Source organism: Diadema antillarum, unplaced genomic scaffold (assembly GCF_040938485.1).
Source record: "Diadema antillarum isolate AM-2024a unplaced genomic scaffold, OU_Dant_1.0 scf00000069, whole genome shotgun sequence".
Classification (NCBI taxonomy): domain Eukaryota; kingdom Metazoa; phylum Echinodermata; class Echinoidea; order Diadematoida; family Diadematidae; genus Diadema; species Diadema antillarum.
Genome location: NW_027270958.1, coordinates 1,299,993 through 1,323,996, shown reverse-complemented (window position 1 = coordinate 1,323,996; position 24,004 = coordinate 1,299,993). Strand labels below are relative to the sequence as shown.

General features: G+C 38.1%; 3 protein-coding genes across 3 annotated transcripts; all 3 read left to right on the top strand.

Annotated features, from left to right (window-relative positions):
* Window positions 1–3,182: 3,182 nt before the first annotated feature.
* Window positions 3,183–6,086, top strand: LOC139716685 (uncharacterized). The gene has a single exon (XM_071628215.1). It carries the CDS (start codon window positions 3,183–3,185, stop codon window positions 6,084–6,086), a length of 2,904 nt encoding a protein of 967 aa, XP_071484316.1.
* Window positions 6,087–6,684: 598 nt separating this feature from the next.
* LOC139716684 (uncharacterized) lies at window positions 6,685–7,317 on the top strand. Its single transcript, XM_071628214.1, has one exon. It carries the CDS (start codon window positions 6,685–6,687, stop codon window positions 7,315–7,317), a length of 633 nt encoding a protein of 210 aa, XP_071484315.1.
* Window positions 7,318–10,369: 3,052 nt separating this feature from the next.
* LOC139716736 (thialysine N-epsilon-acetyltransferase-like) lies at window positions 10,370–14,473 on the top strand. Its single transcript, XM_071628267.1, has 4 exons — window positions 10,370–10,487; window positions 11,294–11,461; window positions 12,747–12,787; window positions 14,223–14,473. The coding sequence occupies exons 1-4, from the start codon at window positions 10,370–10,372 to the stop codon at window positions 14,433–14,435; spliced, it is 540 nt and encodes a 179-aa protein (XP_071484368.1). The 3' UTR covers window positions 14,436–14,473.
* Window positions 14,474–24,004: the final 9,531 nt, after the last annotated feature.

Here is a 24,004-nt window from a genome sequence, read left to right as displayed (position 1 = left end):
TTGTTGTAAGGTTGGCAAGCCTACTAGCATGTGTGCCAATCGGCGACCAAAGCACAGAATGCCGTTAAAAATAACAAATTTCTACGCCAAGTTCCAATCGGTTACTTAGTATAATAAATCGAATTGAACTGAACTGAACTGAACTGAAAAGACAGATTGGGCAAGCAGAGTGCTGGCACAGATATCATCGAACTTGGGCATCAAACAAGAAAATCAAGCAATTTCAAACACATGTATCTAACGACCCACCCATATCTCCGCTCACGAGGAAGGAGCTATCCCCACCTCCCACATTATCGGGAGATTTTGCATTTTCAGACCTGAAATTCACAATTTGGGTGTTTTTTCCCTACCATATAGCAAGAAAGAAAGAAAACTATAGGCATACATTCACAGAAATGTGAATGACTAAATAGCAGGGTCTCTGCATGACAGCAACTTAGTGTATGGATTTGTCCAGGGTGTCTTTTTTCGGGTTTGTTGGGTTTCCATATCCTAGTTCCTTTTGTAATTTCGCTTTTTATGTATATATCAGTATATCGATCATGTTATGAATTGTCGTAATATTACGTGTGGGAGAAAAATGCACCCTACCAGCATTTCAAAAATTTTCCACAAGCTTATCTTTTATTATGTATTGTGATGAAATATATGTATTCAATATCTGTAAAATATTAATGTTTTTGCTGGGAGTGGAAAAATAAATGAAAAAAAAGAGTCCATCTGAGCTTATTAGATGCTTTTGAAAGATGAGTGTTGTTTGTTTTCATTCAAATCAATCAAATGAATTTCATTTACCTCTGTTAAGAACCTTGTTAGCTCAACAGACTTTTATTTATGTAGGTCCAAGATTCTGGAACTCCCTTCCTATGGATATAAAAAGTGCCCCTTCATTGAATTCTTTTAAAACGAGATTGAAAATGCTTCTTTTGAAGTCTTATAATGTAACTGAATGTTTTTAATTTTGTAATATATTTTGTGAGCACGATATCATCTTCTCTTCTTTGACTGAAAGGCTGCGTTCTCTTGAGGTATCACTTATTTTTACTACCTGGTAGTATTCTATACGTGCTCTCGTTCATTCGTCCTCACAGTTGAATCTCTTCCGCTGGAAAGCTGCTCGACAATTTGTCACTTTAGAAAACACCTGGCTAATTGTCTCTGTGGGCTTTCGCCCTTGGTGTATGCATCAACATATTTTTGGTTTCTCTCTCTCTTCTCTCTCTCTTCCACTTTTCCCTGTTTGTTGTTTCTTTTTTTTCACACTTTTGCTTTCTTTTTTTCTCTATTCCCCGCTTCCCCAGTTTCCCGCACTCTTTGTAGTTGTAAGTTTTCACCCCATTTTCCCCCTTTCCCTCAGAGGTATCCACATGTTACAAGCTTAGTCTTTTGAGTGGGTACCTCCACTTTTTTTCTCCTCAGTGTGTATATATAGAGTGTATGTATCTTTATTTTACTGATCATGTAGACAAGAATATGTTGTTAATCCTGTCTGGTTATATATATTTACAACGAGTCGCATGTCAAGTTCATGATATTGTTTCTTATACATTCTGTTGAAGAAAGAAAGTGAAAATAAAGTTTGAATTTGAATTTGAATTTGAATATATCATATACATACATGTATATTATATACTATATATATATATATATATATATATATATTATGTATACATATATATGTATGTATATATATATATATATATATATAGGCCTATATATATATATATATATATATATAGGCCTATATATATATATATATATATATATGTATAACCAGAACATGGCGGGGCGATGCAAGGACAATAATACGAATTCTGAAGAAGGGCATTTCGCCCGAAAGCTTGATTAAAAGGGTGCAACCCAACATCAGCCACGTCTCTGTGCAAGTTTTGCTGCCAATATATATATATATATATATATCTATATGCATATATTACGTGTATATACAAGTATACATATAGGACTACTGTATATATCACTTGGTGATTCTATTTGGTGATTCTATCCTTCTATGAAGAGTGCTCGATATCCTCAAAGGAAGAGCTTTAGACAGAAGTATTGGAACAAGTTCACTCGGTTGACAGTAGGTTCATCCGTATTTATTGCCGTATTCATAGTATATATATATATATATATATATACATCCAAACATGAAATTGCTTCTTTAGTTAAAGACAAGCAAACCTTGAAGATACTGATACTGCCTCATGACTGCTGCATAGTACGGGATAGAGACAGATCATTACGAGATTTCAAAAAAAAAAACAGAACAAAAAAACTTCAACAGGAAACAAATCTTGATTCAAGCTAAGATTCCCAAGGGAAGCGCATAACAAAGATCGCATGTTCTCAGAGATTAACTGTGCTCATTCGTCATTAGGGAGCTTTAGATTTTAGACGCGCGGACGTTCAAAGGAAAAAAAAAAAACATGTTCTGAGCTTGCGCAGTAGCGCGCGTAGAGTCAATCTATTTTTAGCTTGCGTCGCCTGAGTTGTTTACTACGCGTACTGGGCTATTTTCACGTCCGCACAGTTTGCGACGTAGAGAGCTTCTTCATGCACTAATCATATGGGGGCGCGATTTTTTTTATACGTTGCGTCCCAGCGTAATCTAAAGCTCCTTTTCCACACGACGCAGGGAGAGAAGAACGTCCAGGGCAAGCGTCGGCTCAAACGTCCGCGCGTCAAAATCTAAAGCTCCCTATTTACATACATTTGCGTCAAAAGAAACGAGAGTTACCTATAGGTTAGTTAGATACCAGCCTATTACATGTTACATGCTACATAATTACAGTTCTTACTGAATATCGCTTCCTTCCTATTTCTGTACTCACTAGGGGGTTTGAACCCCCAAAGTTGGGCTCATTATACTTTGTTCAATTTTTCTTTGATTGGGGGGGGGGGGGGGGGAGAGGGGCAGGGGGTATAGGTTTAACCTCCTTCAGCTATTCTTCTTTTTTATTTGCTTATTAGTTGAGAGGTGGCCTAAAAATGAAGACTTTATTATCATTATCATTTTTTTTTTTTTGCCTGTCAGCCGATTTTGCGAGAGAAGTGGCACCAAAAGAGTGAAGACTTCAGAATCCCTGTTTCAAGTTGTTTGTGTAGTTGCTGGGGGAGCTATGTGGCTGCAGTCTCCAGGTTGCTGCCATGGCAACAGTTACTCTCCCTGAACCTGTATGCACGACGACACATTCAAACAGTCAACTGCAGCAGGAAAACAAGAAAACAAGGACAAACAAGAAATGCAGTCTACCAAGGCCAAGGAGACTCCCAAAGAAAAAGAAGCAAATTGCCACAAAGCCATATCAGGTACAGACGCTTCTCTCACATCAATGGTTCTGCCGGTATACCTGTCAAGCCTGGACAGTCCCGAGAAAGAGATACTGGTCTACGCTCTGTTAGACACAATGTCAGACACAACCTTCATTGCAGATAGTGTTGGAGAAGAACTGCAGGTACCATCACATGCTGCTACATTGAGGTTGACAACTATGACAGACAACTGTACGAATATTCCATGTAGGAGATATGAGAACCTTGTAGTTCGTGGTTTCAAGTCGGCCGAAAAGATACCACTTCCTGCTGCTTACTCCAGGAACTCAATTCCACTTGATGAACCAGAGACAGCAATCCAGTGGCCTCACCTAAACTGTCTCGCAGACCAACTCGCACCAAAGCAAGACTGCCCTGTAGGTCTGCTCATTGGATACAATTGCGCTCGAGCTCTCGCCCCAAAGAACTGTTTCTCTGGAAAGAATGATGAGCCCTTCGCAGTAGAAACAGAATTAGGATGGAGCATTGTTGGTGGCTCTCAGACGTACTCTACAGACAATTTTGATGCATTCGGGCAATCATATCGTACTGTCAGCATGAAGGTAGAAGCTCCTGTTTTGACTGACAGTCAATCAGACGTGAAGTATGTCTACAAGACAAAGCTAAAAGATGTCACGACTGCAGACTTCCTTCAGATGATGGAAAAGGACTTTCATGAAATCGAAGGAACAGATGCAATGTCTCAGGATGACAAGAAATTTCTGCAGATCGTCAGAGATGGAATCAACCAAAGGGATGATGGATACTATGAAATGCCCCTCCCCTTCAAGAATGGTGAACCCACTCTACCAAACAATCGACAAGCTGCCATGAGTCGACTCAAGGGATTGAAGAGTCAGTTCCAGAAACGACCTCAGTACAAAGAACACTACATGACATTCATGAACGAAATTCTTCAGCGAGGTGATGCAGAAAAGGTTCCTGCGGAAGAATTGTCAGTTGAGAACAAGTGGTACATACCACATCATGGGGTATATCACCCAAAGAAGCCGAACAAAGTGAGAGTCGTTTTCGACTGCAGTGCTCGTTACCAAGGAACCAGTCTAAACGATCATCTCCTACAGGGCCCCGACCTCATCAACCCTCTGATTGGAGTCCTGTGTAGATTTCGCCAAGGACCCATTGCTTTCACGTGCGATGTGGAAAAGATGTACCATCAGTTCCGCGTCATGAGACAGCATCAGAACTACCTTCGTTTCTTGTGGTGGGAAGATGGAGATCTTTCCAAGACTCCAGTGGACTATCGAATGAAGGTCCATCTCTTCGGCGCCACTTCCTCCCCAGGATGTGCCAACTTTGGACTAAAGCAAATCGCGAAGGACCATAAGGAGCTCAGCATGGAAGCTGCTGACTTTCTTACAAGAAACTTCTACGTCGATGACGGTCTAAAGTGTGAATCTTCTGAAGCAGAAGCCATTGACCTCATTCAGAAGACAGTGAGCATGTGTGCCAAAGGTAACTTGCGTTTGCACAAGTTTGTTAGCAACAGTCCAGAAGTCACAAGCAGTATCCCTGAGTCTGAACGTGCTGCTGTTGCCAAGACTAGTCTTGAACTCGGCCAGCAAGACGCTACGCCCATTGAACGAGCACTCGGCCTACACTGGTGCATCGACTCTGATGAGTTCTGTTTCAGACTTACCCTCAAAGACCGTCCCTTGACAAGACGTGGGATTCTTGCAACAGTTGCCTCCGTCTACGATCCTCTCGGTTTGATTGCACCCTTGGTTCTAGTTGGGAGACAGATTCTCCAGGAGATGTGTAGAAGCAAGATGGACTGGGATCATCCTGTTCCTGACGAGCTCCGTCCACGATGGGAAAAGTGGAGACAGGAGATGTTGAAACTCGACAAAGTGAAAATCCCCCGTTGCTTCCAACCACAAGACTTTGGAACTCCCAAGGAAGTTCAGCTGCACCACTTCTCAGATGCATCATTGACAGGATATGGTCAGTGTTCCTACGTGCGTCTAAAGAATGAAAGCGGTCGCGTCCATTGCTCCTTGGTTATGGCAAAGGCACGAGTATGTCCTCTCAAGCCAAAAACAATCCCAAGACTAGAACTCCAAGCAGCTACTTGTTCAGTGAAAATTGCCAATATCCTGGACAATGAACTCGATTATAGTTCTGCCACACACCACTTCTGGACCGACTCACAAGTTGTTCTTGGCTACATACACAATGAGACAAAGCGATTCCACATGTACGTTGCCAATCGCGTCGAACGCATCCGTCAGACCTCGCGTCCAGAACAATGGAACTATGTAGCCAGCGCAGAAAATCCTGCAGATCATGCATCTAGAGGATTGACGACAGAGGAAATGCTGGCATCAAACTGGCTCACAGGACCCAAGTTTCTTTGGGAGAATGAGATTCCTCCTCAAGATGTTACTGCAGAAGTCTCTCCAGATGATGTTGAAGTGAAATCTGCCACTGTTCACGCAACACAAGCAAAGACTTTTACGTCCTTCGAAGAAAGGCTGACACGGTTCTCCAGCCTTGAAAATGCACTGAAAGCAGTAGCAGTCATAGTAAAGTGCTCTTACAGGAAAAGGGGTCTGAGCATTGACGAAGTCGAAGCCAAACAAGTAGCAGAGAGGAATCTCATCTGCGCAATCCAGAAAGAAGCCTTTCGTGAAGAAAGAAAGCAACTCGACAAATCAGATTCCCCAGCCACTTCGAAGTCCAACTCACTGAGACAGCTTGACCCGTTCGAGATGACCACGATCTGCTATGGGTGGGAGGTCGGTTGAAGAAGGCAGAAATGATGTATGGTGAAAAACATCCTGTCATCCTACCAAAGGATAGCCACCTCTCTAAACTTGTCGCCTTACACTACCATCGAAGAACGGCACATCAAGGAAGGAATCTAACCATCAATGCTATTCGCTCTGGTGGTTATTGGATCACTGGTTGCAGACGCATTGTCTCTTCTCTTATCAGCAAGTGTGTTCACTGCATCAGATTCCGAGGCAAGCCAAGAGGACAGATGAAAGCCAATCTACCACAAGACAGAGTAGAACCTTCACCTCCTTTCACATACTGTGGACTCGACTGTTTTGGTCCCTTCACCATCAAGGAAGGGAGAAAGGAGTTGAAGCGATATGGACTCATTCTTACCTGCATGTCAGTGAGGGCTGTACACATAGAAGTGCTAGATGACATGTCTACTGACGCATTCCTCAATAGTTTGAGATGTTTCATTGCAATCCGCGAGGAAACGTTCGCCTCATTCGTTGTGACCAAGGATCAAATTTCATGGGTGCAAAGCACGAACTAAAAAAAGGCCTTTCTCAACTGGATGAAAATCAAATAGCTACCCAGTTACTGAAGATCAACTGTGAGTTCAGGATGAACCCGCCGGCTTCGAGCCATATGGGAGGAGTCTGGGAGCGGCAAATCAGGAATGTCAGGAACGTCCTGAATGGTATACTTGATCCGTCGGGCACTCTACTCTCAACTTCTTCTCTGCGAACGTTCCTGTATGAAGCGATGGCAATCATCAACAGTAGACCTCTGACCGTCGAAGATCTGGAGTGTCCAGACGGCCCACTCCCATTGACTCCCAATCATGTCCTGACAATGAAATCAGGTCTCGTATTACCCCCTCCAGGACAATTCGTGAAAGAAGATCTCTATCTCCGAAAGAGGTGGAGGCGTGTCCAATACTTAGTCAACCTCTTTTGGGCACGCTGGAAGAAAGAGTATCTTCACACCCTACAAGCAAGAAAGACTTCGTCACAGCCACAGCCAAACATTGAAGCAAACGACATTGTCATCTTGCAAAACGAGAGTCTCTGCAGAACGGACTGGAGAATTGCCAAGGTCATTGAGACCATCTCCAGTGATGATGGTTTGGTTCGAAGAGCGACTCTCCTCATGGCAACTCCAGATCTAGACGAGCAAGGCAAATCACTCCACAAAAGAAGTGTAATTGAACGACCTGTTCACAAACTGATCGTTCTCATCAAAAGCTCAGAATAGTTATTGACTATGTTATATTTTTTGAAGGTTTTCACAGTACTTTGCTGTGGCATATTGATTATTATTGTGATATACTTCGCTATTGGTTTGGTATCAAACCTTTGTTTACACAAAATTAAATGTATAATAAAGTGATTAATGTGAAATAAAATCATAGATGATTTTGGGTGGGAGTGTGGCAGCAGTCCCCAGGTTTGATTTGATTTGATTTGATTTGATTTGATTTATTTATTCTCTGTATGCCATTTTTTTTTCAAATACATCAATTTTCTGCAATTTCATTAACAAAGTACAAAATACCGGTAGTATACTTTATACAATTTTCATCATTTTCATCAATTATGCAATACATCTGTAGTATAATTACATGAGTAACATGTTAATAATTTGCATACAGAACGATTGCCAATAATAAGCACAACGCTTGACTGTTTGGCAACCGATAACAAATAACATTAGGTTGCTGCCATGGCAACAGTTACTCTCCCTGGCGGTATTGTTAGATGCGCGTATTGCCCTAGAATACGCTAGGCGGTATGCTTTGATTATTGTATGCGCGCAGGCGCTTCCCTTTGATCTTGTAATGGTAACCAAATAGTAGAATGATTTTATACGCTCAGATCAGTTTCACGTCTGTAGCTACTACAGAAAACATCGAAGGTACATTCAGCAACGAAATCTTTAAAGGAAAAGGAATCAAAGTCAACGAACCATAAACAAGCTGCTTATATGTGATATAATGTTCACCAAAGAGTTTCACGGGTACGACCGTTGAGAATAAATATCTGACCGATTCCAACTACGTCCCGTTTGTCAACTGGTAATTTATCGCATGGGCAGCTACAAGCTACTCTAATCAAAGTTAAATAAGCAAACACAAAAATCCACCCCCCCCCCCAAAAAAAAAACTCCACCAAAACAAACAAAACAAAACAAAACAAAACAAAACAAAGCTACAACAACTGAATGCTTATCGATTTATGTTGAATTGAATTGAATTTATTTTCAACTGCCTTAAAAAAAAAAGAATGAACAAGTACAATAAATTAATATGTTAAAAGACATTGGCAGGCACGTGAAAATTTGAACTACAGGACTGGTTTTAGTACATGGCCGGAGTTATGCACGCGTGTGAGCTAAAAGAGTACACTGTCTTCTACCTATACACAGCCCTGTTGCTAGTCGTATGGTCGGGCTAACTGTCTACCGATGATCAAGACAAACAACTGACAACACCGCCCACCCTTTGATTAAAAAAAAAGAAAGAAAGAAAGAAAGAAACGGAAAGGGCAAAAAAAAGAAGAAGCATGTTATATCAAAAGCCCTACCCTAAAAAATAAACAACAGCAGCAGCAATATCAGAAACCGGCGTTCTCAATGTTGTACACCTGTTTCTGACAAATCGCCTTTTATAGCCTCAAAGTGCGCAGAGAAGCAGGCACGTGATGGGCGCCCCCAGTGCGAAAACCAGTCCCAGATCCTGCAGGTTCAGCCGGCCAGATCACAGCTGATAGCACGATCCGGCTCCTGAATAGCGACCGGTAAGCATGGTAACTGTAGGGCCTACTACGTTTTCTCGCGAATATGAAACACATTTTGATACTTGAGTGTGGCCAAGCATTTGGTACGATATCAGGCAATTTGTTGAAGGTGACTCAAACATTTCACAACCCTAGACTTGTTTTCATGAAATCGACCGCTCAATTTCTACCGAGAGTTGCTTGGTCCGAGGTGTTGCGAATCGGTGAAGTCGAACCTGCGGAGGATAACACACAGTATCCCTCCAGAAGCTATGAATTTTAGTGTTGCCCCTAAACTCCTTGACCGACAAGTATGTCTGAGGCGAAAAACTTCTCATTTATAATAATGACATTTGCTGGGTGTTCTGACCCAGCTAATGTCATTATTGTAAATGAGAAGTTTTTCGCCCTAGCATACTTGTCTCTCACCAATCCCGAGGCGGAGTTTTAACATAGTTGACCGACAAGTTGTCGATCGGTCAACTAAACTCCGGGATTGGTGAGAGATTCGACACCACGTACTTGTACCTGAACCAAGGGCAAGGCCAAGGGTATACCGATGAAATGTATTTTGTTTAGGATGAGTGAAACCTGATACTAAGCAGTAGGTGAATAGATATGTTTAGGGAGGTTAAATAGCCTATATGTAGGTAGGTAGGCTATTTAAAGGACAAGTTCACCTTCATAAACATAAGGATTGAGAGAATGTAGCAATATTAGTAGAACACATCATTGAAAGTTTGAGGGAAATCGGACAATCCGTTCAAAAGTTATGAATTTTTGAAGTTTTTGTGCAGTAACCGCTGGATGAGAAGACTACTGCAGTGTGTGAATTACTTAGATGTCACATGCGTACAACAATATAAGGAAAATATAAAGAGAATTTCACAAAATTTCATTTTTTGAAAAAAGAACGCATTCCCTCGACTCGTTACTGACAAATGTTATGGGTAATATTATTCCCCCTGCCTTTAGAAAGAGGCAAGTCAAGTGCTCTTTTGTTATGCGAAAAAAGTGAAAATATGTTGAATTTTCTTTACATTTTCTTTATACTGTTGTACGCATATGACTCACAAGCTGTAGTAGTCTCCTCATACAGCGGTTCCAACACAAAAATTTTAAAAATTCATAACTTTTGCATCGATTGTCCAATTTTCCTCAAACTTTCACTGATGTGTTCTACTAATATTGTTGCATTCTCTCAATCCTTATGTTTATGAAGGTGAACTTGTCCTTTAATCTCCCAAAACATATCTCTCACCTACCAATCCCGTAGTTTAGGGGCAACAACTCGGCCTAATGGGTAAACTCAGACCCTTGTACATATTGTAATGAGGGTGATAGAGGATGAGTTTACCCATAACTATGACATATTATGAGTGCTTTGAGTGTTTGTTTTTACTCGCTATTTTTTTATCTCGTATCTCCTCCCCACCTCTCTTCAGTCCGAAGGTTTTACAGCAGCTATTATATTTGATAGAACCTTGATTCCCAGACGGTCAATGTAATCCAGCAGAAGTTATTTGGTGACCATGACATCGTATATCATCAGAAAAGCTGGGCCGGACGATTGCGAGGCTATCGTTGGACTGATCAGTGAGCTAGCTGCCTACGAAAGTATGCCAGACCAAGTGGAAATGACAGCAGACAGTAAGATCATTTTTGACGCACTTTTGAACATATTTAAATCCTATCTGTGCCAGTGACTTGAGCTTTGGACTGTGAGTGAAATGCTATAGGATTTTCTCTGCCAAGTAGTCCTCAAGCACGCAAAAGGCTACACATATAATAAAACCCATAAAGTGAAATCCTGTATGCAACATTACCCAGTGAAATATACTGTATCTGGTAAATTGAGTTTTCACCTACAAGGCAAGCCTATATATATTAATAAAGTGTTATTTGTGGGTGCCCACTATTTGATTCCCCTTTTCTGGCAGGAGATAATTTTGACAATCAATGGAGTAGTTTCAAGAGCTGCCTTATTTCAGTGTCAGAGTTTGAAATTGGAAGAGGGATAGCAGTGTTGGAGATGATATTTATGCTAAATATTAATTGAGTCCACAAAATTAATCTCTATAAAGCTGTGATAGTCATACCGAAGCACTTTTATCTTACATCTAATGTTTGCCATTGCAATCTAGAAACTAATGAATTACCTTCCTCCTTGTGTTTTTGTATCTCCCTTCCTCCCTTCAGCATTTCAGATGAATCTTTTGGTTAATGTTTTCCCCAAGTCTGCATTAATTAGCTGTCTCATGTTTTATTATTTTCTTTAATATTTTTTCCCCTCGATTTTAAACATATCACAAATTATTATTAATTTTTTTTTTTGCTAGTCAGTGCTTACTCTAAAACCTTTCTCAGTGCAGAATTTGGGAACACGCATGGAAGTGATAGTGCATTCCGTGATTGTGTAATCATTTTTTATTGTTGTTTTGTGTGTGACCTTGCAGAATTGAGAGGAGATGCATTCTGCGAGCATCCCTTTGTTCATCTTCTGGTAGCCGAGAGCAGCGTTACCAAGGAGACCGTTGCCTACACATCATTTTCATATACTTATAGCAGCTGGAAAGGACGAACTGTTTACCTAGACGACGTTTATGTCACACCAAAGCATAGAGGTAATCATTGTGAGTTTTAGCATGACTATAGTAACATGTACAGTACGTGCTTACCCATAGAAGACAAGTCCCAAGTACATTCGGGCAGCTGTCTGTGGGAAGAAAGTATATGTTGTAACAAAATGAGTTCGACCTCGATGGGTTTTGTTTTTGTTTTTGTTTTTCACACAAATATCTGCTCCCCCACTTTGCCAGTTTCGAACAAATGTGCTCACAAGGTTTAGAATTCAGAAAACTTCAGAATTCCATTCTGGTTTCTTAGGGTATCTGTGCCATCTGACAGTTTGTTTTGTACTACTGTGCATAATGCACAAATGTGATTCAGCCCTGATGGTTTATCACATTTGGTTCATCCCCTGTCAATAGGGGGCAGCATTCTAGAATGCTGTAAGGAGATGGTTGAGAAGCTATGCATTTCCACGGGGATACTGCAAGGTTCACAGTACTTAAATGACTTGCGGGGAATTGTACACAAAGAAGTAGGCAATTTCATGAGGAAAAAAATCAATTGATTTTAAGCAATAGATCTGTGAAAAAATCAGCAGGATTGGAATCAGGACACATTCAAAGTGCGTAACTCATTGTGCACAGTATTATGTTTGAACCTCAACAGTGTTATCGTTAGTCACAAGGAATATGGTGTCAATAGCATGCCAGAGAGGTCTGCTATTTTGTGTGTACATATGAAAGACAGTGCTGTAATAAGAGTGCAAACTTCTCACTTGGGTGAAGAAGGTCAATACCCTGTGTCTTCTATTGTATATACCTATTGTTCACATGTTACTTACAATAGTATGTATTCATGTAGACAGAATGAAGTAAAATGTAGTAAAATATGTTCATGTCTTTATCATCCCTACTGTACTACATGAAGGAAGCAAAATTTTCCTGGTTTGCAAAACACTTTGGTAGTGGTCTATCATTTTTTATTTCCATCCTGTAGTTTTAAAGCATATAAAATGCCTTGAGCACTCTGCAGAGTGGATTTGGCACTATAAATCATATCAATTATTATTATAAAATACAGCTTGATTTCATCTAAATTTTAAAGCCAGTTTACTCAAAACTGTTAATTAATGTGGTTGCCTGATTTCTTGCCATGGGTAATTACTATTATTTTTTTTTTTGACAACATCACAGGAGAACATAATATAGAGTCTAAAGCATCTAAAAATGCCAAAAGCAGGAAATTGATGTTCAATGATATCATTCTTTTAATAGTGACAGATGTGATACAATATATATATATATATATATAATTCTCCTTTCTTAAATTTTTTAACAGGAGCAGGTCTTGGCACATCGCTTATGCAGGCAGTTGCAAAGGTAACAGTCAACAGATCTCTAATAGTGAAACATGGAATAATGTTAAATACACTGTACATGTATATAGTTTAATGAAGGACTCCAAATACCTTTGTATACTATATTTTGATCTCATACATGGAAATCCTGAGTTTCAGTGAGAAACAAAAAATGTGAATCACAACATACGAAAAAAAAAAGACTACATGAAGCCATGTTTCACTCAACCCTTAATGACAATGACAGTTCTTGGTTTTCAGTTGATAAAAGTTTTTCTTTTGCATAATGTTTTGATGTTATATTTTCTCACATTGCAAATCTGAAGATTGTTGCATTTAGATACAGTCATATGTGATCTCTCTTTTTTTTACATTCAAATACTGGCTGTTTTTGACACATGCCAGGTAATTATTATTGATGCTTGGAACAAAATATAGTTCTGTCACCATTCATGCCATTTAGGCATCAGTTTGTGGTTGCCATTACATTCTTAAAAGGAATCTGTTAAGCGTTGATTGAAATCATATTTTATGGCAATTACTGTATACGCTATATATTTCGCGGGGGTTTTATTTTCGCGAGTCGGGAGCTATTCGCGAAATTAACAACACGCGAAAATATTACCTTCCAAAATGAAACCCTTGCCTTGATGATACGAACATTTCAGTTCTAGTATACCATGTCACGGCTTACCGAACAGACCATACTGGCTAAGCTTGTTTACGCACGTCCACATCTACTTACGAATACTGTAGAGAGCCAATCCATTATCGCAAGGGGACCACTCGTCAGAAATCTAGCGCGATGGACTTAACCAATTCAAAAATGTTGAATTCTAACTTACTAGTTCGCAGAGTTTGGTAAGTTTTTTTCATGCAGTGTATAACTAGTATCATTCTTATTTGCTAGTAAGTTGAAAATTCACACTTTCTTTGCCACTTCATATTTTCTCTGGTCCCCCAATCGCGAATTTAACCACTCGCGAAAATGTGTGACAGCGGCAATTCGCAAAAATTTATGTACGCGAAAATTATAGCGTATACAGTATTCGTTGTTGTGTTTTCAGATAAGGTGTGTGCATGTACTGAATGGGACGATTTTAGATTCTTTGTGAAACTAGAAGATTATTGGTATTGAGATGTATATGTACAAACTATATGGCAAGTTGTGGGGGGATGACATGCTCACTATGCCATCATATGAATATTCATATTGACCGTTCAAGAACTGTTTCCTGAAAAATTAGCAAAACTTTAAAATGTCATAACTTCTGTATTTTTCATCCGATTTCAGTCAAATTTTTACCGTTGAACTCGTACGATTTCACTCTTTCTTTATCAGACTAAGTCATATTTGGACTGGATTTTTCCCTTTAAGTCTTTGAGAAATTTCGATATTTGTTGTATTGAAATACATGTCCATGCAAACTGTCTTCCATTTTGCCATCTGATGTTAGACTGCAGTGGCACAAGGATGTACTCGCATGAACTGGATCGTCCTTGCCTGGAACGAGCGACCAAAGGCGCTATATACCAGACTTGGAGGGGAAAATCTGACAGAGAAGGAAGAGTGGCACAACATCACGCTCTTCGAAGAACAGTTACATAATTTTGCTCACAGTTATGTGGTCAAGGTAGGGGAAAATACCAAGTTAGACTTTCGCTTGTGATGCCTGCCGAAAATAGCATCGTGTCATGAATTTGGAAGCAAAAGGGCGCTGATGCAGGAGTACAGTGTAGTCTTTCAAATATTACATCATTATCACATCACATCATTGATGTGATGGCACAGCTTTTCCACTTCCCTGTCAGTATTACAGTACAAATTCTGCTCCTCTTGTTACATTGGCTATAATGAAGTTTGTACATGTAACTTGGATCTAAAACAAGAAAGTTATGAACTTGAAACTCCCATGTTTTCACAAAACATTGATATTAGGATCATCCATTGATTTTAGTATGCAGAATGAAGAAGGTGATGATCTTTTCTCCTCACAAAAGTCCCACAGACCTGTGCGTAAATTTCGATTGGATTTTCATGTTTTTAACATAAAGGGTATACTGTATATGCCATATATGTAGCAAGTCTAAATTTTCACGAATCAGGATTTCCTGACAATTTAGCGAGTGGTTAAATTTCAAGATTGTGGAGTACTGTACTGAACGGAGAAATAAATATGCATCTGTCAATTTCATATCTTTAATTTCATATCTTTAATTTCACAAATAGCACCTGACTGGCAAAATTTGTGAAAATAACAACCTTGCGAAATATTCAGCATATACAGTAATAAGTTGCATCCCTTGCATGAAATGAATGTAGTATTGTAATGATGATGACCTTCAGGCAAAAAGGTTTTTGATGCTAAATTGTTGACTGTAAGCAAAAATTTGACAATGTGTTTTTGTACCAAGTAATGGAAGAGATATGAAGTCAAGCTATGATTGCCTATGCTAGTTTGCGTATGTACATGATTGTAGTTTCCACCAACTGTCAATGTTTGGTGTAAATAGGAAATGTTCAACTAAGTCCCAAAACTTTTTATTTTTTTATAATTAAGAGAAAGAAGCTTCTGTTCTGTTGATCTGCAATATTTCACTCTCTTTCTATTACAGTTAACTTGAATGTGGTACATTAAAGTGAAAACATAGTTTTGGTAAGGGTTTGGAAACCTGTCTGGCAACATTTCATATTTGCTTGCAATATATCGAAGAGTCTACAAAGAAACTTTTTAACTGGCTGACGCAATTTGCCCGGATGATGAGTCGTTTTGGAGTACTTTGAGAAAAATAAAAGTTGGAAAACCGCCTTTTATTCCAGAAGGATCCAGACTAACTCGGTCTCGGGGGAAAACTCAACCCTATTTCAGACGATTTACACTCAGTTCATGATCGCATGCACTGCTGTTTCTTTCCATGCTTCTGGTAAGTCATGAATGGAAAACACCTCCGGAACGCCATTTGAATCACAATAGGAATGCAATTCAAATCACCCTTTCCGATTCCAGTCTGCACAAACAATGACCAAAATGTATCATTTAGATCATCAATCGAGAGATAGGTCATTAAAATCGTGATTCAAATTACACATTCTTGGTATGCGCGAAAACAGCCTCTCTGGTTCACTGGATAGGAGAAATTGTGTCAGGATACTTACAGTATTTCTCCTGGTGTGAACGTGTTGGTGGGGTAGTCAGTTCACACCTTACAGTATTACTCCTGGTGTGAATGTGTTTGTGTGGGAGTCAGTTCCCACCTATGAATAGGTCAGGACAACGAAGTTGTCAGTCCCTGAATCTGTGTTTGAAGATGCATATGCCTCCACTCCTGGTGTGAATGTCCTGATGTAGAAATTAGTTCTCACATGTGAATGGGTCAGGACAGAGAGTTTTCAGTACCTACATCTGATCTGTGCTTGAAGATTCATATGCTTTGACTCCTGGTGTGAATTTTCTGGTGTGGAAATCAGTTCACATGTGTGAAAGGGTCAGGACACTTGAGTTATAAATCAGTGTCCTGAGTTAGTTCAGTCCCTAGGTGTAGTTATGCAAGACACTCTTTGTGTTTGTATTTGCCAAAGCGTTGCCGTGGTAACCACATTTTTTTTTTTGAAATCTTGTGGAGTGAACAACTTCCACAGTTTTGAAGCAAGTGAAATCAAATTTGGTAGGCACTATGGCCTTGAGGTATAGATGTGGAACACATAATTTTACACGGGTGTTTGTCGGACAAAGCATTGCCATGGTAATCATAATCTTATTATAATTTTGTGGATTGAATAAGTCCCATAGTATTTAAGCAATCATTAAAATTGGTATTTATGATAATTTATAGGTGTAGTTATGCAAGACATTTTTTTGTGTGTGTTTGTATTTGACAAAGCGTTGAAATGGTAACGGCATGTTGTTGTTGTTGTTTTTTGTCTGTTTGTTTGTTTGTTTGTTTGTGTTTTTTTTTAATCTAGTGGAGTGAACAACTTCCACAGTTTTGAAGCAGTTGAAACTAAATTTGGTAGGCATTATGGCCTAGAAGCATAATATATGTGAAAAAAAAAAAATTGATTAGAAGTGGAATATCTGCTGAAAGTTGAATTTCTGATAATAAGTATAATGATTGTAGAATTTATTTGAATGAATGAATTGAATGAGATATATGTAATATGTATTATAAATACATTGTATAATGGTTATTTTATTTTTCTGCAACAAGTAATGCGAAACATTTATGTTTCATGTTATTTGTAATCTGTGACGTATATGTTCAATGAACAATTGTTATCTGTTTGTATCTCTTGTGTGTAACGCTGGTGGAAGGCGCATTTCCACTTTCGCATTGTGGACAATAAAGCAATCAATTCAATTCAGTTCATAGATCTGTACATGATGAAGGTACATTGTGTGCCCACTCTTGGTGTGAACGTTCAGGTGTGGAAATTAGTTCTCACGTGTGAATGGGTCAGGATTAAGAGCTTTCAGTACCTGAGTTTGTTCTTACTCGGAAAACAAATGATATACACTGTAGCAACAGATTAATTATAAGATGATACTCTCGATATGTACATGCTGATCATTTTTAAATTGTTGCATGTTGTACACGGGTGTTTGTTGTGTTACTGCCTACCAAAAGTTGTGATGAAAACAAACCCTATAAATGCTAGTGTTATATTAAATTCACTCTACAAGAAAGTCAGATTTTAGGGGAGAAAACCAACTTAGGAAGAAAAGTGTCTTTGTTCTCTGTACAAGTGCAGTAAAAGTGTTCCAACAAATTGATTTTATAGTGTAATTCTGGTTGATATTTTAATTGTACAAATAAAAAATCTACAAAACACTACTTTTGAACTGAAATACACTTAGTATATTTTTATGTCATTACAAGAGACTGTAAAGCCAACAAGAATGTGGGCAATCATTCTTTGCTAAAGAGATTGTACTTTATGCATGAGCTCCGTCCTAATTATGATGTGCAAAAGATGGGAAACATGTGGAGAGCACTCCCTCCAATTGTTGGACTAGAACATGGAGGTTGTGGTGTTGTTCACTGAGCTACAACAAAGCTCCTTGAGCCAGGAGGTCGTAGTAGACTTAAGACTTGGGCATAACAATTCATTTGTCAAGTTGTTAATGCCCTTCACAACAATAATGCAAAGTTACCTGAAGCCCAAGATTCTATTGTGATGTGTGATGAATAGCTTGTGCAATGAGAAATGTGAAGCTTGATTCATGCAAAAATTACTGACTTCCTCTGTTTTTCTGCTAATAGCTCGTTAGAGACAAATTCATGGTCCTGCCTGCTCTGATTCCTCTTTGTAGCTTCTTGCAATCTGTATTGTGCGTCAGATCTTTTTCTCCTTTTAGTCGACATTTCACTTGACCACTCTGTTGATCTTGAATGCCGAACCTGATCTCTTCAAAGCTTTTCTCACTTGGTCTCCTTGTCTCTCCCTTTCCTTAAAGGACAAGTCCACCTTCATATGTACATAAGGATTGAGAGAATGCAGCAATATTAGTAGAACACATCAGTGAAAGTTTGAGCAAAATTGGACAATCCGTTCAAAAGTTATGAATATTTTAAGTATCTGCGTAGTCACTGCTGGAAGAGAAGACTACTACAGTGTATGATGTCACATGCGTACAACTATTTAAGGAAAATAAAAAGAGAATTTCACAAAACTTTACTTTTTGAATAAAGTGCACATTTCTTCGACTTGCTACTGACGTATGTTAAGGGTAAGTGGATGATTCCCTCTGCCTTCTGAAAGAGAGAAGTCGAGTGTTCTTTTGTTATGCGAGAAAAATGGAAATATGTGGAATTTTCTTTATTCTTTCTTTATATCGTTGTAATCATGTGACATCACAAGCTATAGTAATCTTTTCATCCAGCCATGACTGAGCAGAAACTTAAAAAATTCATAACTTTTGAACGGATTGTCCGATTTTGCTCAAACTCTCACTGATGTGTTCTACTAATATTGCTGCATTCACTCAACCCACATGTCTATGAAGGTGAACTTGTCCTTTAAGTCACATCGCAGTTTTTGCACAAAACTACATCAAACGTTTAGATAGATCCATTTACAAAGCATTAATTTTATACAGTGATGTGATTATTCAATTGAATGTAGGACACTGTAGACATAACTGGTTGTTTTGTACACCTGTTCTACTCCCAAATTATATCCCAAATGATTTCATGATTCAAATAAAGTTAAAATGTAGCTATACCAGTATACACTGTAAACGTAGCTGGTTGTTTTGTACAGCTGTTGTACTCCTAAATTCTATCCCAAATGATTATTGAGATTCAAATAAAAGGGAAAATGTAATTATACCAGTTGAACAGAGCAGATCATTGTCAAGTAATGGCTGTGCTTTGAGTATGTAGATATGGAGGAGTGACGAAAATTGCAAGAAGTCAGTAAAAACAAAAGTAAAATTATATAAAACTGTCAAAAATACACAAAACATGCTGCTTTAAAAGAAGAACCGTGCAGTGTAGTAACATACTCGTGTACGTTGTGCATGAATTTTTGAAAATATCAAATTGACAAATTTTATTACATGGAGCTTTTGCACCTAACTCTCAGCACATTATCATGTACAATGTATGTGCTATAAAAATTACATGCCTTGTTTCACAAAACTTAGCTTGTCATGAAACATAATTAGTAAAAAACATTGCGTAAGTATCACACAACTTGTGATTATAAAACTCATATATATCAAACATAACTTCGTTACACAAAAGGTATTCAGATCAAACATAAGTTATAGTATATAGACTGCTATGTGATTTCTTGGCCCATTGTCTGATTTTAAAGATTTATGCAGTGTAGCCAAGCAAAGTGGAGCCAAGTGTAGCCAAATAAGACCAGCAAACGAGCTGTGTAAGCTCATTCTCACATCAAAAGACATTTCAGTGCAGGATGTCACTGATGTAATTCAGTTGTAATGAAGACAGATGTGAATAAAAATGTCACATTGGATGCCAAGTAAAGTATGCATATACTTAAAAAAATAAAAGTAATGTTATTGCACCTTTAGAAATTTCAAATTGTAAGTTTGTTTGTTTTTGTTTTGTTTTGTTTGGTTGCCGGTTTTTGCTATGAAGTCTGACGTATACTTTTGGATCACCTGAATAACGATTACCTAATTATTTTGCAAACAATGTTCACATTGAAAAACAGATATACATGAATATATAATTATATATATATATATATATATATGACAGATAAAGTGATGATGATGATGAATATAATGATATTGGTGTAGTGGATCTTTGTATTGCAGAAAATTATGAAAAATAATTTCGCCTGTTCTTTTGATATTGCAAATGTTTATTGCATGGCAAATTACACAGCTTGGAAGTTTTAATCATACTGATAATAGTAACGATATACTTCTAATTGTATGGTGTTGCTGCATTTACACAGGTATATAAAGCCTCTTTAATGTTAACACTGATCTCCCAGAGAAGTATTACCACCCCAACATTTTTGGGTACCCACTTATACGTCTGGGTTAAGAGACAATGTTGCCAAAGCTGGTCCATTATTTGGACGTTGACAACATGCATCCAACTAGATATCAATTAAGATCGAACTGTACACTTTGACGTCAATAGACAATATAAATGACTAGGAATCACTGATTAAAATCAACGACCTATCACTGCACAACGAATTTTAAAAAAGACGCAGATTCTATCTATGATAGTAATGAGGGTGAAAATACAAGTGTTGTACTAATTGTATATTGCATTGCCAAGAATGTGGGAAATTGTTAACAAATTGCACACCACCCTAGAGATTGATTGTGACATTGATCACTCACAAGGAGATAATAAGAGCCTAGTTTTATAGTAAATTATCGGGTGTAGTGGTCCTCGTAATTGTACGTTGTGCCAATCAAAATTAAAGCATGTGGCACACCCTCACAATACTGTTCAAAAGCAAACAAACAATCAAACATGGGGAAACATCAGGTGTAATAGTACTGGTACTCATAACACTCAAGTGCACATTAGCAACCTTTGCAAATTGCTTCACAGAGAGACTAACAGAGAAACAAAACTTATTACCGTCACAGAATATCACCCTCTTTAATAGTATAGTGATTTCACTTCCGTCCATGATATGAATGAAAAGGAATCAGTACAAACTGCATGATTTCTCGCAACTAGATCATCCTAAAGATATTTATTTTCTCGATCTTTCCTTGTTTAAAACATTAACTTTTTGTTTTTCCATATTCCACGTTTCACGAAAAGAAAAGAAAAATACATCAACATAACAAGACATTGAATGTGTGAATTGCCAAATACAGGTGTATATAAGAGAATTTATACAAAACGTCAGGACGAGATAAATGTAATGAATCTACATAGATAAAGTTTTTCCTGTATAGGGCGTAAATTCCCAGAGGCTGATTTACAGAGAATCCTTACACGAAATTTGCAATATCAAACATATATATATATATTTTTTTAATAAACCGAGTTCGTAACCTTGCAAACAACATTTAATAAGGTAGCGACACGACGTGTGTGATGGCCGCGGACTTAAAATCTCCAATGTGAGTGTATTTTAATGCTTGTGTCACCTGAACAATACTAAATGTCTTGTCTAAATGTAATTATTTTAGATGCCGCCACTGTGGATCAACATCCTCTGTGTCAATTTTTTTTTTTTGCTCAATGTGGGGCAAAACCCTAAGAAATGTGTGTGGCCCTTTTCATCTTAATGTAAAACATGTTTTACGATCTGTTTTTAGTTGGTGTTGTGGATCTTTGTATTGCCTCGCATTTCTTTCGTCTTTGACTGTGTTTTAACTTCAAATCTAGATTCATTGTTATTCAAGACTCTTCGATAAAAACAATGGAGACTGCAAACACAATACACGGTTGTAATATGCAAATGAACCCAACCTGCACCGTCCCTTCACTTTCGTGTATAGACATCATTGTACATAATACTGAAAAGCACGAATTGGTTTTACCCAGAAAACGCATTATAGATACATACAACTCCTGCAGCAACTAAACCCATTCCAAATTCAGTGCAATTTACAATTTTTTTTTAAATTTTATTAGGACTTACTATCGCTGTTTCATTGGGACTTAAAAAGGAAGGTTTCAACTTGCAATTAAAAGAATACAATGAGCAAGCTTTTTTCTTTTTATTTAGGAACCAGCAAATCAACTGGCAACCGTCAAAAAAAAAAATGATGTTGACGAAGTCTTTTGGCCATCAGAGTTTCTCACGAAGTGTCACACTCACCTATCCCTTCATTGTTGGTCTATTTCAAAATATCCCTGTTACGAAAGTATCTGACTAAAACAAGTAGACAAAATACAAACAAACAAACAAACATACTTAAAGACAGACAAAGAAACGAGTCGACCGGAGATTTCCAGCTTTGTTGTATGCCCTCGTGACAACTACAGCCAATCCACTGAGCCCTGTCCAGTATATTTATTGTTTATTTCAATTCGCAGATATTGTATTTTGTAGTCTCATTTCGTGTTTCTGAATCACTTTGCTTTTTGGATTGGGGGTGGTTGTGAGGGAACGGGGTTAAAGACACATATCCAGGGTTTTTATTTTAATGAATAAATATTTTTGTTGGGAAATATGGGGGGGGGGAGCGACGGGTGGCTGATTTTTTTGTGTGTGATAGGATTTTTAATTTGGGGAGTGTGTGAGGGAAGGGTTGGGAGAGTAAAGGGATCTGTTTTGTAACTACGTTACCCTTTTGTCGGTGTGATCATGAGTTTGTAAATTGCGATTTGACATTGTGAAATATACAAGGATTTTTACATAGTTTGTATTTTTATGTAAGAGATTTTAAAAGGTACAGTTATGAATATCTTATTATGATAATCAGTGGCACAAAAATCTGTAACGCTGGATGCGCCTGGAAGGGATATAGGTTAGGGCGGTCCGCGGACTAGTTATTTAGTTAACTTTTCCCAATGCCTGGCGGCCCTGTCAGGTGCATTCAGTGTTAAGGTATTTTTGTGTTATTGTATTGATTGCTTATTTTGAATTTTGTAATTGATTATGTATTGCATGTTTTCTGCCAAATAAAATAATAATAATAGTAATAATAATATATATATACCCTCTTTGCGCATGACCTAGTGGAAAGGTAAGGATCTTGTTCCACGCCTTCGACTTGTTCAAGTTGATTTATTTGATTTCCAACAAACAAATAATCAGGAATACAATGAAATTTTCGCATATACAGATAATATCACGAAATTGGTACAACAATATGTGATGAACGTGATAGCATGTAATAAAGACACGGGTGAATTATTAACGGAGAAAAAACAGTGTTATATCATTATGGTAAAGGTAGAAACAAAATTGCTGGAAATGGAGGGGACTGCTAAAAATAAGAGCTTGTAATATGCAGTCCCCTTATAAAAAAAAAAGGAAAAGGGAAAAAGGTTTTCTTTCTGTGTGTGTGCAAAAATCCTTTGCACGAAACTCTCAAAGTCGCCTTCATTGGCAACCAATCACACCTGCACTTACTATATATTTTATCAGCCAGTTACCAATTGGCAGCCAGCTTCGGACACGCCCCCTATAATCATTGTGATTGGAAATGACATCACAACTCTGCCTGAAAGGGAGAAAATAAGACAGTGAGCGAGCGCGAGTGAGTTGAACCAATTCTAAGGGACTTAAATAGTTTCCTTGAGTCTGAGATACGTGTAGATGCCAATTGACTGCCAATCTTCTCTCGGCAAGCTTTTCATGGGCTGCGAATGGATTCTCTTTGTCAACTCTGAGATCCTTTCTCCGAGTCAAACAAAATCACGTTTCGTCTACGATTCGTCGCTCCTCTTCACTACTGACAACACTGTTGACTTCAAGGTAATTGCTCCCAAACTTATTTTGTCATTTTAGAAATTCTTCCAATCATGCATAAAAGTGAGAGAATTACTGTATACAGTTTAATTGCTACGACAAAGGTGTCAAATATTGTAACCACTGCAAATTACTGGAATGTCTTTTAAAAGGTAGTATTGCAGAGGGCATATTTTACTGATTTATAAATTGTTGATCAGTAACAAATACAGAAATTTACAGATATTTCAAGAAAAGTTTGTCCGATATGCACTTAAAAGCATTATTTCCCATTTGAAGATATACAAAAGGCTTGCTTAAGTGATTCAAATAGTTCTAAAATGTGAGACAGGGACAGAAACAACCAGTGTAAAATGTTAG

Coding starts and splice junctions, on each gene's coding strand:
- LOC139716736 (XM_071628267.1), top strand. CDS start 10,370: ATGACATCGTATATCATCAGAAAAGCTGGGCCGGACGATTGCGAGGCT. Junction 10,488..11,293: donor AGTGGAAATGACAGCAGACA/GTAAGATCATTT, acceptor GTGACCTTGCAG/AATTGAGAGGAGATGCATTC. Junction 11,462..12,746: donor TGTCACACCAAAGCATAGAG/GTAATCATTGTG, acceptor ATTTTTTAACAG/GAGCAGGTCTTGGCACATCG.
- LOC139716685 (XM_071628215.1), top strand. CDS start 3,183: ATGCACGACGACACATTCAAACAGTCAACTGCAGCAGGAAAACAAGAA.
- LOC139716684 (XM_071628214.1), top strand. CDS start 6,685: ATGAACCCGCCGGCTTCGAGCCATATGGGAGGAGTCTGGGAGCGGCAA.